The 19,736-nt window shown below is 36.3% G+C and overlaps 2 protein-coding genes across 2 annotated transcripts; one reads left to right on the top strand and one right to left on the bottom strand.

Annotated features, from left to right (window-relative positions):
• Position 1: 1 nt before the first annotated feature.
• On the top strand, positions 2-9,385 carry LOC136807481 (probable bifunctional dTTP/UTP pyrophosphatase/methyltransferase protein). Its single transcript, XM_067064061.1, has 6 exons — positions 2-105; positions 224-361; positions 647-691; positions 8,390-8,454; positions 8,600-8,761; positions 9,207-9,385. The coding sequence occupies exons 1-6, from the start codon at positions 16-18 to the stop codon at positions 9,343-9,345; spliced, it is 639 nt and encodes a 212-aa protein (XP_066920162.1). The 5' UTR covers positions 2-15; the 3' UTR covers positions 9,346-9,385.
• A 4,073-nt stretch (positions 9,386-13,458) lies between these two features.
• LOC136807492 (uncharacterized) lies at positions 13,459-14,605 on the bottom strand. The gene is made up of 3 exons (XM_067064077.1): positions 14,545-14,605; positions 14,263-14,292; positions 13,459-13,950 (listed from the first exon to the last, which is right to left on the bottom strand). The coding sequence occupies exons 1-3, from the start codon at positions 14,594-14,596 to the stop codon at positions 13,589-13,591; spliced, it is 444 nt and encodes a 147-aa protein (XP_066920178.1). The 5' UTR covers positions 14,597-14,605; the 3' UTR covers positions 13,459-13,588.
• Between the last annotated feature and the right edge of the window lie 5,131 nt (positions 14,606-19,736).

Below are 19,736 nucleotides of genomic sequence, written 5' to 3'. Positions count from 1 at the left end.
AGTGAAAACTAAAAAATGAATGTCACGTTGAATAGGCTGTTGAAAGATTTTGATGTTCATCTTGCCAGTGGTTCACCAAGGAGGAAAGCCATTCTTAATCAAATAGTAAGCTTATATATGTTTTAAAATTTTAGAAATGTAGCTTAGTCATACTGGAAAAGTTCATTTGTTTTCATACTTCGTCAATAGAAAAATAATTTGCATGCTGTTTTTGTTTCTTTAGGGATTACTGAATTTCTCGGTCACGCCATCTACATTTGAGGAAAATTTGGACAAAGCACAATTTGCACATCCAAAAGATTATGTTCTGGCTACTGCACGTGGCAAAAATGAAGAAGTCATGAAAAACTTGAGGGAAAAGGTACCACATAAAGACTGTGTCTTAGCGTTCTGCAAACTACATTCTGAAAACTTAGTACAAGAACTCGTATATTTTGTCCATCTCTTTATAACGAACATCAAACGAAATGAAAACTGTTATGGCATTAAAACTGGCATTAACTTTCCCACGTTGAGAGCCAACGATTCTTTTCTAAGTCACCTGTTATTTCTCTCTCATGTAAGTTCTGAAGGTGCTTACCATCATAAATCATACGTATTAACAATGTTATTACTCTGATGATGACCTCCCTCTTTCTCTCCCCAGGACCCAACGAAGAAAATATTTGTGATCAGCGCTGATACTGTCGTTGTAAGATTTCTCACATACTTTTTTTTTAAATGTTTTCGTATGATGCTCGATCTCCGCTTTTTGGTTATAAGAATTTGATGTTTGGACAGTATTTTATCAAACTAAAGCTTTTAGTTACGGCTACTGACAATAAACATGAGGATTTTTGTTCAAAATATTATCTCTTTATTTCTGTAAATAGACTTTACCTCACACTTGGAAGGGCGAACTTTATAAAATTCTTGCTTGCCCCGCCCAAAGCCGATATTGGTATTTTTTTCTTAGTTTGAAAAAATAGTTGAAAATTTTGATGAGCCCCGAAGGCGGAGCCTAATCACACAAGTAATCAGAGTAACACAAGGAGCAGCATATGCATTTCGTCCTTATTAGGACTCTTCAGCACTGTATACTGCCATATATAGCTATATATGCTTCTCTGCCACGTTTATTTTAGACCACATTAAACTTATCAGATGGCCCCATTTACACCAACCTATTTTCAAGCCGAAATCGCCTAAAGTGACGTATTTGTCAAAACTGACGTCAAATAATTTTGCGGACCGAGTCCAAAACATGTCGGGGAAAATCAAAATATAATAGCCGCATTCTTTTTCACTGTTCAACATATACTTCTGTCATCCATATCATTTTAGTGAAAATTTATTTAAGACACTTGAATTTCTACACGATGCATTTTTTTTTCATTCCATTTCATTTTCTTATCTCTCTACTTTTGTTTAATTGCTATTCTATTTTTATCATCGAGACCTCAAATATATTAACCTTTTTGCCTGATTTTAAAAGAGCAATAGAAGATGCGTAATACTTGAAAATAAAAAATAGACTCTTGAAAATTTCTCGGTAATTTTTAGGCTGGTTTTTATTGTGGTTTTTACTTTTATGAAAGGGTAAAAAACTAAGCGAGACTTTATGTGCCACCGTAAGCTTGAAGATAAAATGAGAACTTTACAGTTTTAATCAATTTGTGATTCTGCACTTATGAAAGTGCTTCGCGGTGGCGAAAAAGAAGATATTAATGAAAAATAGAACATAAATCAAGATAACATACGACATTAAAAAAGAAAAAGCTTTTACAGGTCCGAGTTGTTACAACTTTCTCTTTGCAATCATCAAAGGAAATATACGTTTCCCTACGCTTCTTGCACCTTTATTGTGTTCTTAAAGTTATGACGTGATAAAAGGGCTTTGATGTAAAAGTGATGATTTTCACGCTACAAAAGTGATGAGAAAATCAAAACTACCAGGTTTTATTCAAAGAAGGTTCAAAATGGAGTTCGATAACTTTTCCGAATTTTTCAATCACACAACAAGTAATTCGACAACAACAACAGAAAACCATTGTCAATCACTCATTGAAGATATCAGAATAATGACATACCACGTAGCTTGGTTTCAAGGCTTATTATTATCTTTTGGTGTCCTCGGTGTATTCTCAATCTGCCTGGTTATTAGAGCTATCATCGTTCTAGGCCAGAATCAAAATCAATCGATTCGACTTCTGATGTTTCTGTCGATGGTGGATATAATGAGTGCGTTCAATAACATTCTCCGATTCATTTTCGCCCATTATTCACACCTTATCAAATGTCATGTTGCGCGCTTTTTACATATAATCGGTGTCCTTTCAATTTATAGCTCTATCTACATGTTCAGCCTTACAGCTATTGATCGCTACTTCAAAGTTCATTATCTGGAAGAATACGATCAAGTATTTACACCAACTCGTTTTCGCATCTCTTTGGCTTGTTATATCATTTTAACACTTTTCCAGACAACTGTAGCTACTTATTTTAGCTTCACTTACTACATTGGATACGGGTCTTCTTACAACACACTTCTGAACGTTGTTGTTTTATTACTGACCACAATTTTATACATAAAGTCAACATATCAACTTCGAAGATATAAAAGAGTGAACGAAACATTGGCAGAGAACATTCAAAATATTATAAAAATCACTCAGATCTATCTTTACTTGTTTATCATATATCCTGTTTATATTATGTGTACTGCAGTTTTGCTCCGGTTGAAGATCATATCTCAACAAGAAGAAATCATCACCAAACAGATTGGAACTTTAGTTCCGTGCGTTGCCGGCTCCATAAACGCCATATATTTCTTTCTCATAAACAAGGAAGCGCAGAACGATATCAAATTATACTTAAGATACTTAAGACGTACCTACTTTCAAAATTTTAGAATCGATGTACACTAATGAGCAGAGATTTATGGAAACAATTTTGTGGAGTAGTAATTTTCCAATCATGAAAACATTATTTCTGTCCAAATTTATATCAGACCCGTTCATTAAATCATTCAATACGTGATTTATTATGGCAGGTTTATTTACTGCTGCGCAATACCATCAAAACAGATGGCCGAATTGAGATTCTGCGATTTCTGAGATTCTCAGTTTGCCAAAATGTAATATATGATATCATAACTTTTCTCGATTTAGAAAGTATCCTAACATAGAGGGTGAAACGTTAAGTATGTACACACTTGTCATTTGTAAAAAAAACTGCATATAAACATCATACATGGTTCCCATACATCTACGTAGATTTTAGCCATCGTCTTGCAATGTCATGGTTCCAAAAACACTTACTTTTTATCAATGGTTTTACAATATGACATCTAAAATGAACTTAGTTTAAGTAAGCAAATATTAGTAGTAATAACTTTTTTCAGTGCTCAAAAAGGGTAGTCTGTACACAAATCCTATATCTACGGCTAATTTCAAAATTCATTGCCGTAGAGGTACTACGCTACGATAATCGTCAGATACACTCTGGTACAGAGTAAAAAAGGGGTACACCCATTGAGTTTCAAGCCCGAACGGCTAGAGGCAAAATTTTAACATTTCTCAGGCAAGAGAAATTAAAGCCACTTATTTCCCATCCAAAACGCGCATAGAACGCGCAGTAATCATGACGACGAATTGTATCTAGCGGTTCCTTTGTTTTGGAGGACTGCATTTTTGAAACCTAGCGATAGATTTTATTTTTATTCCGGCGTTATTTTGTAAAAACTACGCGTGGGCGTTCTGGATGGGAAATATGTGGTTTCATTTTCCATCCAGGAGTCTCGCCTCTAGCCCTTCGGGCTTGAAACTCATCCCATAAAATGTAAGACAATACTCCTCGAAATTTGTGTTCGATTTTTGTATTTAAGAACGGTTGGAATAAGTTTACATGTTCTTTTTATAGGGAAAGCACTTATAAGCATATGAAGGCTCAGATTTGCAGATTTCCTAAGTATTTATAAGCATATACGCCAGCCTGGAATTTTTTCTGTTCAAAAAGGTTTGCAAAGTTGTCAAGTAAAAAAAGACATTCCACGACTAACCACGTTCCACTGCTCCAAAAATATAAACGCTTTTTTAGATTGTATGTTAACAAAATTTCTGAGATTTTATAAAAAATTAGATCGGGCGAATCAAAAGCATAACAATTTATAAGCATATAACAAGCATATGCTATGCATATAACAAGCATATGCTTCTAAGTGACTTTTCAAGCATTCATAATTTTTTTCAGATTTGACAAAAAAAAATTATTTGAATCATGTAAAATTTACAGATATTTTTCCAAAACAAGTGTGGTAAATCACCGGGGGGGGGGGGGTACTACCCTTGCCGACCGACGGAAGTGCTCCGCTGAGGTTCGAAAAATGAACCCTACGTGGGACTCGTTTTTTCAAAAAGTTTGGCGAAATTTGCGAAAAAAGTGACCCTGAATGGGACTGAAATTCCAAAATTTTCTCAAATGTTCTACTTTTTCCCAAATTTTCCAAAAAAGGCACCCTATTAGGGACTGATTTTTCTATTTTGGTATTTTTGCGACCCTACCTGGGACTCGTGGAGGTTAAAAAAAAGGTACCCTGACCAGCGGCACATCCCCGTAACCCATTTTGACGGCGCATCACCGTAACTCAATTCGACAAGCTATGATGTAATTATATGAAATTTTTCTGATTTTTTTTGCAAATAATAGAGGGCAAGGGTCTCTAAAAAGTGGCTGAAACCGTTTTTTGCGGGAACATTTTTCGGCTGTAAAAATAGGATTTAATTCTCAACTTCAGTTGAGCTACAATCTGACAATGTCTGTCTGTCTGTCTGTGTGTGTGTGTGTCTGTCTGTCACAAAAACTTTAGGGCAGCCTGTAGACTTCAAAAATGCTTGGATTTGGCTGAAATTTTGCACACTTGTTCCTTGGGTGAATATCTGGGAGCGTTTTTTTCTTTTTTTGAAAAGTTTGATTTTTGGGGGCTGGGGACGAGTTTTCAGCCAAAACGAGGCTAAAACTTTAGGGCAGCCTGGAGACTTCAAAAATGCTTGGATTTGGCTGAAATTTTGCACACTTGTTCCTTTGGTGAATATCTGGGGGTGTTTTTTTGCATTTTTCAAAAATTTTGATTTTTGGGGCCTGGGAACGAGTTTTTTGCCAAAACGAGGCTAAAGCTTTGGAGCAGTCTACAGGCCTCCAAAATGATCAGAATTGGTTGAAATTTGGCACACTTGTTCATTGGGTGAATATCTGGGGGTCTACAACTGGGACTATGAATGATTTGAAGCCACTGAAGTTGAGCCCAGTGCGTTGCGCACGTTCGACTATGATGTAAAATGGTAATGTCTAAAATCTGATGGAGCCTGATTTTCGAAATAATGATTTTTTTGGCAAATTTGGGCAAAAAAGTGCCTAAAAATAGGGTTTTTTGGACTTTGTGTGAAATTGCTTCATTAGTTTTTCCTGATTTTTTACACGTTATGCAAAATGATAATCCTTAAAATGTGAAACTTTTTAGCCAAATTTGGGCCAAATTTCTGATTTTTGGAAATTGCTTCATTCAATTTTATCTTTACATGTTTTTTTTATAAGCATTGCACTTGTAAGCATATATAGGGTCAGATATAGGGGAAATTAAGCGTATGGCAAGCATTACTTGAGCCTACGAAAAATGTATTTTTCCTGATTTTGGCTTTTTTTGGCTGGAATTTTACGGATTTTCAGTATTTCCCTAAATTTATGCTTTGGATTTAAGCATTTTTTCAGCCTCTTATTAAGCTTTCGACCTAAGCATCTCTGAGTCTGTTTTCGGATTTTTGTATGCTTATTAAAAAAAACATGTAATGAGATAAAGTTATCTTTTCAGGAAAGAAAGGATTGTTTTTGTTTATGCCCAAATCTCCTTGGGGCTCCTGTAGCTCGAAAGCTTAGTACTCACTTGTGCAATAAATCACGTTGAAGTGCGCCGAACACATTTTTCGCTAAACGCACTTAAGCACACTTAGACGCACATATACGCACATAAACGCCTTGATTTCGGTAGGCGCACTTAAACGCGATATTTCGACGCGATCATCAAAGACACCGCGTGTAAACACTATTCAGTTCTTTTTGAAATTTGAAGAGAGGGTGGGTTTTTTATCGCGTTTAAGTGCACTTAGCCCCTTTTCCCCTCTCTTTCATTCAAATCACTTTGTAGTGAGTACATAAATGGCGTTTAAGTGCACCTAACTGATAAACGCAATTAGGCGCACTTAAACGCACTTAGGCGCAACTTTTGACATAAGTGAGTACTAGGCTTAAAACTTCGGAAAGCCAAGTTGCATCATGTTTTCAAGCTTACGCATCTCTATGCTATGCTGTTATCTTTTTTTTTCGCTCGAACATTTTCATTTTCATTCAGCATGTTGTTTATTTCTGTTAATTGTCAAGTCTGTTATTTTTTGGAAAGTTTTTCACGACGAAGTAAAGAAATCTTTTCGTAACGTTGGTTTTAACATTTGCACTAAATGGGGGGTTTCGATCTCTATTACGACTGTTTTTCGGTTCTTTTTTATTGTTGAAGGTTAATTTTTTTAGCCACTATTTCGGAGAAATAGAAAAGTTTTTCACTCATCGACGATAGGTTGCTTATTTTGTCTGATATCATTGAGGGTATCTGTTTGATGATCGTTGGAGGGTGGTTGGATTGCGTGTGGACGTACGTAGATTGGTTTGCTGTTCGGTGTGTTGAATGATTTGTAGGTGCCGTAAATTAAGTTTAACGTTATGCCAAGGAAATTCACAATTTTCAGGTGTGTTTCAATTTTTATTTTCAAGTCAAATTCTTCGCGAAAGAGCTTGATGAAATCCTTCCTTATACGATCAGCTTGCGACCCGTCTCTTACTTTAAAACAGCCCAAATCGTCATCTCGATAAAGACCACAAATTTCGATACCGTATTTTTCGCCAAGTCGGTGTAAGATGTAGAGCATTAAGGGCAGACACTTTCGCGTTTTTCGCGTTTTTGGCAGTGACTAGGATTCGGAATTAGAGGAAGAAGTGCAAATAGTTTATCTTTCATTTATTAGCATATCACTCTTTCGATTGAAGAAAAAAATGAGATTTGAAAAAAAAATTTATTCACTAGCCCTAACCACTCGCGAAAGTTATTGCTACTAAAATTGAACATTCACAAAAAACCGCAAAAGTTTCTTCCGTAAATTTTATTCAAAAAGTAAAAATCGCGAAACTTGAATCCGCAAATTTTCGCGACTTTCTGCCCGCGGAAGTTTCTGCCCTTAAAATAGTTCGCATAACTCTGCGCAATCGAAACTCCCTATTGTAACGTGGAATTTTGAATTTCCTTGCTTTTTCCTCCAGTGCTGTCCATTCGTAAAGAGCAGGGTTTCTCATGTGTGTTATTATGCGTTTTTGGTGTTCAGTGATCTCAACATAATTTTTTAATGTATAACTTTTAAAATACAGATGTTATTCTTCAAAAATTTCAAATTTTTGCGTTTATTTGGAAAAAAAAAATTCAAAACGTCAAGAATATGTACTTACTCCAACTGTTTTTCAGCACCACGTACTAAAGTGTCATAGTGTTCATGTAGTAATTGTGACCAGGGATATGTTATAGCGGAGCTGGATAACGCACATTTAAAAAAGCCTTGTTCTATCTCTGTCCCTGACATTAAAATTTGATATGAAATTTAACTTTTTTAATTACAAACTCGTGAAATTTGGATTTCCTCTTAGCCAATGATTCTGCTGCTGTATTTATCGTTCACGATTAAAAACTTTTAATTATCAAGAGGGTCTGTAAAACATTGGTGAATGACAATTTAAAAAAATGAAAAACATTGTTTTCATTAGTAAAGTTATAAGAAGTTTCTTCTCTAAGATTATAAATAGTACTTTTTCATTTGAAATACCGCGCTACACCGCGGGGTGCCTCACTTTCTAACTGATATTTTCAGATAGCAAGTCGGTATGTCTGATTATGGAAAAAATTTCAAGTCAATTGAAACAATATCCGAAATTTTTAAAGAGAAATCATGAAAGCTTCTCAAATTCATATCACACGCTGATAAAAATAGATTTCATTTACAAGGAAGCTTTTGGGGTATCTTCTACAAATATTATTTTGATGAAAAGCGGGAACATCATAGAAAAATATGTGCAAACGTACTGCATGAATACTTTGTCTGCTTCATTTTTCTTATAAAAACAGAACACTCAAGGGGACAGAGATGGATTTCTATTATCAACAGTTTACAATAGAAAAGACAAAGAAGCAATCCGCTAAGGAATTCTCGTCCTTCATCCAGCTCCGCTATAACATATCCCTGTTGTGACCTTTTGTTATAAAATCATCAAAAAATTGAACTAGAAAGTTAGTTAACTTCATCTTCGAATCCTCACATAGGTAGCTGATGGACGTATTTTGGAGAAACCTGCGACACATGAACACGCTGAAGAAATGCTGACAAGGTATTAAACAAACTTTTTCGTTATACAAATTTGAAAAACTCCTAAAAAGTAAGCCCCTTGCCACCCCTATAGATATTGGAATTTGCTCATATCATGGAAAGATAGACAATATTTTCAATGTCGTTGTTTTGATGATGTTTTTCAGGTTAAATGCGATCAAACGTTATGAAGTTTACACGGGCGTAATTCTTTCTAAATACGACGGAGAAGTGTTAAGATCTCATGAGTTTCACGAGGGATCGGTTGTTGAATTTGGTGATATCTCGCAAGAAGTCATCAAAGATTATGCTTTCTCCATGGAACCTTTGTAAGTTATTTTAATTGTACCGATTTGGTATATTGAGCGTAGTCGTCGTTCGTTGGAAAGATATTCTAAAGTCTGTCTCAAAATAATTTGCAGCTGGAGACAAAAATGACTGTAACTTTTGATAGAATTCGAATCAAGTTGCGATTTTGTGCTCGTTAAAAAGATATTCGTGAGTGGAATATTATCAAGTAAAAAATTTGGAAAAAAAGAGGAAAATGAAAATGAAAAATGAAGAAGAAAAAAATTCAATTTCTTGTAGAAATGTGGTATAATTACCATTTTCACAGGAGTGATTTTTCAATCTTAGATCATCATCACTGTCAAAAAATTTTTCAAAAAATATTAATTCAATCAAAAGATATCAAACAAAGTTTATTGCTGGTTGACTCTATAAAGTAGCAAAAAACCGACAAAAAAACAGCCTTTTGCCTTAATATCTCTTTAGGGACAAAGCAGGAGGGTACGGAATACAAGGCGTGGGTGCAAGTTTGATTAAGAAGGTTGATGGATGTTACTTCAACGTGATGGGTTTCCCTGTCTATTCTTTCTGTCAAGAAGTGATGCGATGGTTATTGAACGAATGATGACTTCTTTTGTTGCGATGAAAAAAGTATCGAAACACAACTATGAGTAAAAAGTTTTTATGTGTATGTTCGTTCACAAAATTGTTTTTCTGAGTTATCCCTCTTTTTCCTTTGATACGTTAAAACTAATTTTTTTCTGAAACCTTGTTGCTTGTACAGGGTGCTCGGAAAAAAGCAGACCTGATTTATCTTAATTTTCATAACTCGAAAAATTGAAGTATAGGAATTTTCTTGTTTATTCAATAATTATTGAATTATTTCCAAGGTAAATGAAAATAGGTTTTTCAGAAAGTAGATGATTAATTGGGTCATTTAATACCAAGCAAAGTATGAGGATATCAATTTATTGATTTCTTTTTTCCTGACACATTACATCCAAAGCAAGCCCTGTCCAAAGGAAAGCAGTTATGCAATTAAGATTAAAACTGGATTTTGAGTTTGAATAATTTAGGCTTGAAAATTTTTCACAAAAGTAAATGTCAAAACCTTAAAGTTGCTTCATGAACTTAAACAACGAATAATGCATCTTTTATAGCTTTTATAGCCATCACCAAATCCGTATACTTCTTTCTGGATCACCCGGTACTTTGGGTGTTTTCCAACCTATTGATATCAAAGAAAGTCCTTAGCACGTGACTACACTTACTAGAAAGAAGATAGTCCTACTTAAACATTTCTAGAGGGGTCAAGACCCCCCCTTTAAGTAGGAGGACTCCCCTTGAAATTTCCGACTGCCCCTTTAATAATAATGCTATACAAGTTCGCAGGCCACCGTGCGAGCACATGGGCCTCTATGAACCGCTCTTTGTTCGGTTTACAATTTTCTTAAGATAGAGTTTTTTCCTAGGGCTCCCCCTAACTTTGAATTTAAAATTTGCATCCTTTAGTGACGTGTTCATTTCTTGGGCTTTCATACACCACTCTTTGATTGTCTTCCTTTCACTTTTCGTAAGATCTTCTGTCACACGGAAGGGCAATCTTTCTCCTTTAGTGATTGCTCTTAACACTGTATTTTTGTCTTCTTCGTTTGCAAATCGGACTTTTATTAGTCGATAGCGTTTTTCATCTTCCTTTTCCTTCGAAAATTTTCCGATTCTTTGAGTTTCTTCAATCTTTATATTCCTTAAGCTTAGTTTCTTAGGTAAGACTTTTTCATTTAGATATTCTTCGTCGTAGATTTTGGTTGACTCCTCTGAATCTTCAGTGGATTCGTCAACACCATGAAAAATTAGATTGCACGCCGTGGATTGAATCTGTCGTTCCTCCTTTTTTTCCCTTCGAAGTACGTTTTCTATGTTTTTCTCGATTTGCCTCGACGCGACTGCTGCGTAGCTTTGTGATCTATGATCTATTTAAGATTGCTTCTGAAAGTTTAACTGAAATCATTCATTGTATGTAATTCCCTTGTCTGCGTTCCCTCAAAATTCGGGACCCCCCTCTAAGTGTAGGGGGCGTAGAATATATGTTAAATATTGAAATGTAACTTTTTAAATTTTCTCAATGTGTTGCAAAGTTTTTGGGGTTAGAATTAAAAATTCACTTATCAAAAATATAAAAAGATACACAATAAAAAATATCAAATTAGGCAAGTCTTTGATGTTTTTTTTTGAAAATTCTTAAATTTTTCTACCTTTACCAATAACTGACTTTAAGTTATGAAAGTAATGGTTGATAACGGGGTTGATAAGTATTTTGGAAAGTATATGATACTGTTGCAAACCTTTTTCAATTAGCTAAACAACCGCTTATGGTTAAACCTTATGTACTGCACATAACGTAAGAGCTCCTAAAAGTTTTTCCTAAATTTCAGAACACATACTACTACACCTACGAAGTAAAAACAAGTCCAGGGGAGACAAAAATTTGCAGTATGAAGGTCTCTTAGAAATCAGAACACATTATTTGTATAAAAGAATTTAAATTCATAACATGTGGTCACCTAGAAGATAAGAACACACAAGTAAAAATTGCTTCGTTGGCTGCTTTTGATATATGTCGTCCCAAGCAATCGTCCCGGACCCCAATTTGAATTTTAATTAATCTTAATCATCCCCGATAAGTGCAAAATAAAAAGTTAGATCTTTAAAATACCATCTGAGGAAGTTTGGAGAAGACAAATTGTTGTCAAAAGTTGACAGATTTTGACGAGTGTGTGACGATCGTCATGATGCCTTAACTTAAAGACTTAAACTTGCGATTGAATAAATGTTGATGGAAATAGTAAAAATTAAATGAAAATCATATCGTAGCTTGAGAGCTGGTGGTTTAATTAAGATTTACATGTTCAGTCTTCTAAATTTCTAAATCGATTGAAATTGTCGTTACTTCTCTTACCTTAAAACAATGCTTTCAAATCAAACAGTTGTATGGCAACGATGATTTCGACGAAAGAAACATACCTTGCTCGAACCATTTTACCATGCTTGATTCTCAATATTGATTTAGATAGCACGTTGAGGTTTTGACAATTTTTGCTCAATCGCTTCAAAAGTTCTTAACATTTGAGACTTGGTGCGAAAAATAATATTCTTATAAAGTACGGTATATTCTTATAGAGAAGCGTGTATTTAAGGATTTCATCCAAAACTACTGTCAAATCCACCAAAAATCAATACCACCCGGAATGACTAAACTTAACCAAAAACTGATAAACAGGGTAATAGGAGGTAAAACACTTCCCTGCGTCACACACGCTTTGTGGGTTCTCCTCCCCCTCACTGTGAAAATTGACCAAAAATATCAGAAGTAAGAGAGTACCTAAATTGTACACCCCTGCCTCTAAAGATTCTTCTAAAAATGGCCCATTTCTCCGCCCCACTGACCAAATCACATACCCACTCAAAATGTCTTTTAACGTAACCAAGTAGAGCATTCCTTTCAAAAAATCACCCAACGAAAATCTTCTCTTTTCCCTTCTTCTAGAATCCATTATTTGAACGTAGCAGAAAACCTGAAAAAGGCAAAAAATAGCCCAGTATGCTCACTAACGAGATCTTTCACTTCAATAAATTGCCTGTATCCAACCCAACTTCGATGGTAATTTCCACGTTATTTCAGTTCGCCATAATTCTTCTGAATTTTTTTAACCACTATCACTAAACATGACTAAATAATTATAATTCTTATGGAAAAACTTCCTTCTCACAGACCCAGTGAAACTCCTTCTCATACTGGAAAAATTGACCAAAACATCGTCCCGGTGGAAAATTATCCTGTAATATTTGTCCTCACTGAAAATAACCAAATAAAACGAACCTCACTGCAAATCATTGTGCTATTTTTCCCATCCCCACTGAATTTTCGGACCATAGAAAATATGGGAAAATCAATTTCTAGCCATAGAAAGTATGGGAAAATCAATCTCCATCGAGTTTTAGTCCGTTATTTTTATCCCCACTGGCTGAAAAAGTCCTACCGGGTCTGTGACAAGGGGTACAATATATGACATACTGCCCTTATATAGCCCGCTTAACCCAAACCTCTGTTACATTTCTGTCACACAGTACAAGAATGGATCCATCTAAATCAAAATGACACTTTTTTGTCAAGTACTATGCGAACTATATAACAATCAGATTCTGACTAGCACTAATCCAAAAGTTAGCTCATGCAAAAAGTTGTCAAAGTTTTTCTCACCCTAGTGAAAATCAAGAGAATTTTACCACCCGACTCAATATTTGAAAGAATATTTTGCACGCCCAGTGAATTTCAGATTTTTAAACACCACCCTACTGGGTGCTCAACACCACCCTACTGGGTGCTCAACACCACCCTACTGGGTGCTCAACATTAACTGGGGCACATAGACAGGGGTGTAATTATGGGAGATTTTTTATGTCATCATGTTGACCACATCTGGCTCTACAACGAAAACAAACTTTCTGACCACTCCCTTATATCCCTGTCAGAATTGAAGATGGACATTTTTATACCTCACTAGGCAAGAAAATCCATCGGGGTATAATATATGGCTATTAAAAGCCTTGATGAAAAGGATGAACAAAAGTGTTTCTTCCGGGCCACAAATTGGACAACTACAGTCACTGTGTAAAGAGAATAGCTTCATAGATTATACATTGTGCGGGGAGGACAAATTAAGAATAGACTGGATAGTTTTAACTCATATCAAGAACATGTAATTATCATAATTGGAACAAAAATAAATTTTCTAAACTAAATAATTTATAATCGCCATTTACAAAATTTAAAAAAAGTAAAGTGTAATTCGTTACCATCCATTGATTTAATTCTTCTTCTGTTTTGGCATTCTCAATTTGGCTCGTTTACATTTCAATACTTTGTTGCATTTTCTACCAACTCGTGGGCATAGTCTACATGCGAAGTATCTGTAACATTTCTTCTTTCCTTTGACAACTTTGCATGATCTTCGGGCGAATCGTGAGCATCGAGTGAAGTTTTGTGGACATGTCACTCTTAAAACTGGTTTCCCGCATTTGTTGCATCGACATTTCATGCATGGTTGTTTATATTGACACAAGTATGAAATATTTGGGAAAGATTTTCCAGTTTTCACACAATGGCGATATTTACCGCCACATTTGGATCTCAATCTGCATTTATTTGCGGGGTCTTCAAGGGCTCCTTCTGTAAACAAAAGAGAAATTCAACTAATTATCGTTAGAAGATATGGCCTGGATTCCTTGTAATCCTTTGAATTTCATGGGACAATCGAAAATATCAACCACATGGAAACTAAATATCTCAAAGACTCGTCGCACATTCCTATTCGTTGAATACATCACCCGAAAAATAAAGACAGAGAATAAACACCACAACCCAAGTTAAACATTATACTAATGTACGTCAGCCTGATCAAAAAGACAGTGGGAGAATTTCAACCTTACACTTCAAAAAGATTCCTTAGAAAATAGAATGATAAGAAAAACAAAACCTTACCTTGAACGTTTTCATAGGAAACTTCAGCACCTAAAAAATAGATTGAAGATGACAATGAAAGTGCTGCTATCTCATAATTCAATATGAAAATTTCAAAAAATCAAATTCATTGAGAAATTTTAAAAAATCAAATTCATTGAGAAATTTTAAAAACATCTCACAAATTTCTCTCGGAGAAACGAAAAAGAAGAAAAAACTTTTAGCGTTTCCAGATACATCAAAGTTAAAAAATTAAGATACGTTGAAAGAAAAAGACAACATTAATTTAGTACAAGTACTTACTATTGAGTGCAACCAAGAAGGCGAGTAATAAGAAAGCTGCTAAACACTTCATCTTGCGTCCTCTTTTCGACCAAGAATGATAAATTGAGGTTTGAAAACACCCCTCATATTTCCTTTCAGATGTTGTTTGTAGAATAAAAATTGTCAAAACCTCAACGTGTTCTAAATCAATATTGAGAATTCAGGCATGGTGAAAATGGTTCGAGCAAGGTATGTTTCTTTCATCGAAATCATCGTTGCCATACAACTGTTTAATTTGAAAGCATTGTTTTAAGGTAAGAGAAGTAACGACAATTTCAATCGATTTAGAAATTCAGAAGCCTGTGATTTTTCTAGCTAGGTAGCCGTAGAAAAACTTTTCTAACCAAATTTCTGTAAATTAAAGGATATAGAAAATATTATGAAAACTTCAATACAAACTGAAATGATGAGATGGACTGAAAGGTCCGATTATTCGGTCAGAAGTCCAAGAGTTTGCGAGGCTACGGGTATGTCAGAGTCAAAGTTCGAAAATTGACCCTTTGAGAGACTAAATATCGATTACAAGAATTTATGATCCCTTGAGGGAGTCGATTTTTTATATCAAACTCTAAACCTAAGCCTAACCCTAACACTAAATAGAGGTTCATAACCCTATCCCCCATCTATGAAAATTTCATAACCCTAATCCCAACCTCCACCTAAGAAATTTCTACCTTTCTACCTATCCACTAACTAAAAAATTAGTAACCCTATCCCCCCACCTAAAAGATTTCTAATCCTAACCTTCACCTAAGAAGTTCATAATCCTAACCACCACGCAAAGATATCCTAGCCCTAATCCCCACCTAAGGAATGCACAAACCCTAACCCCCACCAAAGGAATTCCTAACCTTTACCAAAACCTAAGGAATGTCTAACCCTAACCACCTGAGAAATTCCTAACCCTAACCCCCACCTAAAAACCTCTTAACCCTAAACCTAACCTAAGAAATTCCTAACCCTAACCACCACCTAAGAAATTCGTAATCCTAACCTAACCCCAAGAGGACCCTAGCCCTAATCCCCCCTAAACCCAAACTACGAAATTCATAACCCCGAACCACCCCACCTAGAAATGTTTAACCCTAACCAACTAAAGCAACCTAAGAACCCTACCCCCACCACCACCTAAGAATTCTAACCCACCCCACCCAAGTATCTACCCTAACCCCACCTAAGGAAGAAACCCTAACCCACGAAAAAAATTCCTAACCCGAACCCCCACCTAAAAAAGGCCTAAACCCGAACCACCAAAGTCTCTAAAACCTAACCGAACACCCAAAGGATGAACCTACCCACCATAAGGGAACCCGAATCCAACACTACAGAAATACCGAAAACCTAACCCCCTACACCAAAGGAATGAAGAAACCCTAACCCGAACCCCAACTAAGAATTTCTAACCCTAACCACCACCTAATAAATGTTTCAACCTAACCACCACCAAGAAATTCTTACCCTAACCCCCACCCTAATGAAATTCGTACCCTAACCACAATTCCCTAATGAATTTCCTAACCCTAACCCCAAAAAAGGAATTCCAACCCTAACAAACACCTAAGGAAGTCTAACCCTAACCACGAAAGAAATTTATAAACTTAACCACCAAAGAAATTTATAACCCTAACAAACACCTAAGAAATTCCTAACCCTAACCACTACCCACCACCAAAATAATTTCTAACGCTAAGCACCACCAAAGAAATGCGTAACCCTAACCCCCACCTAAGAAATTCCTAACCCTAACCCCCCACCAAAGGAATTCCTAACCCTAACCACCACCAAGAATTTGTAACCCTAACCACTACCTAAAAAATTCGTAACCCTAACCACAACCCAAAAATTTCCTAACCCTAACCCTGATAAACACCTAAGGAATTTCTAACCCTAACCACCAAAGAAATTTATAACCCTAACCACCAAAGAAATTTATAACCCTACCCACCACCAAAATAATTTCTAACCCTAACCACCACCCCGAAACCACCACCATAACCCTAATGCGACCGAACCCCCCACCTAAGGAAATTACAAAACCATAAACCCCCAGCAGGAATTCCTAACAAACCCTAACCCCCACCTAAGAAATTTCGTAACGCTAACCACCAACTAAATGTTACCCCCCTACCCACCACACCAAGAATTACTACCCTAACCCCAACCTAAGAAATTCGTAACCCTAACCACCACCACCACTCAAGGAAAATCCTTCCCTAAACCCCCCTAAGAAATTCGACCCTAACCCACCAAGAATTTCCTAACCCTAACCCCAACAAAAAGAAATTCCTAACCCCTACAAAACACCTAAGGAATGTCTAACCCTAACCACCGAAAGAAATTAAACTTAACCCCACCAAGCAATTTAACCCAACCACCACCTAAAAATGCCTAACCCTAACCCCAACCTAAGAATTTCGTAATCCTAACCCCCACCTAAGGAATTCCTAACCCTAACCCCCCACCAAAGGAATTCGTAACCCTAACCACCACCAAAGAAATTTATAACCCTACCCACCACCAAAATAATTTCTAACCCTAACCACCACCAAAGAAATGCGTAACCCTAACCCCCACCTAAGGAATTCATAACCCTAACCCCCCAGCAAAGGAATTCTAACCCTAAATACCACCAGAGAAATTAATAACCCTAACCACCACCTAAGAAATGTTTAACCCTAACCACCACCCAAAAATTTGTAACCCTAACCCCCACCTAAGAAATTTGTAACCCTAACCACCACCAAAGAAATTTGTAACCCTAACCACCACCTAAGAAATGCGTAACCCTAACCCCCACCTAAGGAATTAACCCTAGCCCCCCAAAGAATTCCTACTACCCTAACCCCCACCAAAGAAATTAACCTAACCACCACCCAAAAAATTTATAACCCTAACCACCACCAAAGAAATTTGTAACCCTAACCACCACCTAAGAAATGCGTAACCCTAACCCCCACCTAAGGAATTCCTAACCCTAACCCCAACCTAAGAATTTCGTAACCCTAACCACCACCTAAGAAATGTTTAAGCCTAACCACCACACCACCACCCAAGAAATTCCTTACCCTAAAACAATGAACCCTAACAAAACCTAAGAAATTCCTAACCTAACCACCACTCAAGAAATTTGAACCCTCACCGCCAAAGAGATTCCTAATCCTAACCCCTCCCCACCTAGGAATTCCTAACCCTAACCCCACAAGGAATTCGAACCCCTAGCCCCCCAGCAAAGAATTCTACCCTAACTACCACAAGCAATTAATAACCCTAACCACCACCTAAGAAATGTTTAACCTTAACCACCACCCAAAAATTCCTAACCCTAACCCTAACCCCCATCTAAGAAATTTGTAACCCTAACCACCACCAAAGAAATTTGTAACCCTAACCACCACCTAAGAAATGCGTAACCCTAACCCCCACCTAAGGAATTCCTAACCCTAACCCCAACCTAAGAATTTCGTAACCCTAACCACCACCTAAGAAATGTTTAAGCCTAACCACCACACCACCACCCAAGAAATTCCTTACCCTAACCCCAACCTAAGAAATTCGTAACCCTAACAAACACCTAAGGAATGTCTAACCCTAACCACGAAAGAAATTTATAAACTTAACCACCAAAGAAATTTATAACCCTAACAAACACCTAAGAAATTCCTAACCCTAACCACCACTCAAGAAAGTTGTAACCCTAACCACCGCCAAAGAGATTCCTAACCCTAACCCCCACCTAGGAATTTCCTAACCCTAGCCCCAACCTAAGAAATTCCTAACCCTAACCACTACATAAGGAAATTGTAACCATAAACACCACCAAAGACATTTGTAACCCTAGTCACCGCCTAAGAAACTCCTAACCCTAATCACCACCTAAGAAATGTTTAATCCTAACCACCACCCAAAAAATTCCTAACCCTAACCACCATCTAAGAAATGTTTAACCCTAACCACCACCAGAGAAATTTGTAACCGTAACCACCACCTAAGAAATGTTTAATCCTAACCACCATCCAAGAAATTCTTAACCCTAACCACCACTCAAAATTTCCTAACCCTAACCCCAACAAAAGGAATTCCTAACCCTAACAAACACCTAAAGAATTTCTAACCCTAACCACGAAAGAAATTTATAACGTTAAGCACCACCTAAGAAATTCCTAACCCTAACCACTACCTAAGAAATGTTTAACCCTAACCACCACCTAAGAAATGTTTAACTCTAACCACCACCCAAGAAATTCCTAACCCTACCACCACCAGAGAAATTCCTAACCCTAACCACCACCCAAGAAATTCCTAACCCTAACCACCACCTAAGAAATTCGTAACCCTAACCCCCTCCTAAGGAATTTGTAACCATAACCACCACCAAAGAAATCCGTAACCCTAACCACCATCCAAGAATTTCCCGGCTAAGAAAGATGGAGGCTGATTCAGAAACAAACATTAGTGCGAATAAATTTGAAATTTTCACAAAACATTAATTACAGTATATGGCCCCCAAAACGGAGACGGCCCTCAAAACGGAGTTTTTGCCTTAATGAGCCATGTTTGTACTTTAAAACCTGGGAAAGCTTCAGATTCAATCCTAACACATTTCTCTTGAGTCCGAAAAAAGAAAAATACCAAAATATTATTTTAGCATGGCTAATTTTCTTCTTCCTTTTTTTTCGAAAATAAGTTTCTAAAATTCCTTTTTTGGACTAAAACCGTCAAAAGTCAAACAAGATTGAAAATCAATCCCTAAATACTGGGTAACTCTGGAAAGTATAAAACATTATATATATCAACATACCAACTCGTTAATTTAAAGTTTTTCAGAAAATTCGAAATATTTCACGATAAAATTAACATTAAAAACTGCTAGTATTTTGCAAGGGATTTTGCACTCAGCTAGGCCTGAAACACTTGTTATTGTTTTTTGCAAAATTATCAAAAACTAATTGTTTTATCGTGTCATTAATTCGAGATATGTTTAAGTGATGGGTTGTTAACAATTTCAATTTAATTGAATCGACGCTTTGGGGGCCACTAACGTCCGTTTTGAGAACCATTTGTATGAAGATAAAGAGAAAAATAAATTTTGACTCTTTAAAGTCGTAAAGCATTGCCTTCATACCTATTGATAGTAATTTGATGTCGGTGCTATGCTTTTTGATTACGATATT

This window comes from Clytia hemisphaerica, unplaced genomic scaffold, assembly GCF_902728285.1.
Source record: "Clytia hemisphaerica strain Z4C2 unplaced genomic scaffold, Clytia hemisphaerica genome assembly, whole genome shotgun sequence".
Taxonomy (NCBI): domain Eukaryota; kingdom Metazoa; phylum Cnidaria; class Hydrozoa; order Leptothecata; family Clytiidae; genus Clytia; species Clytia hemisphaerica.
Note: the sequence above shows the minus strand (reverse complement) of the source record. Positions and strands in the feature narration are given on the sequence as shown.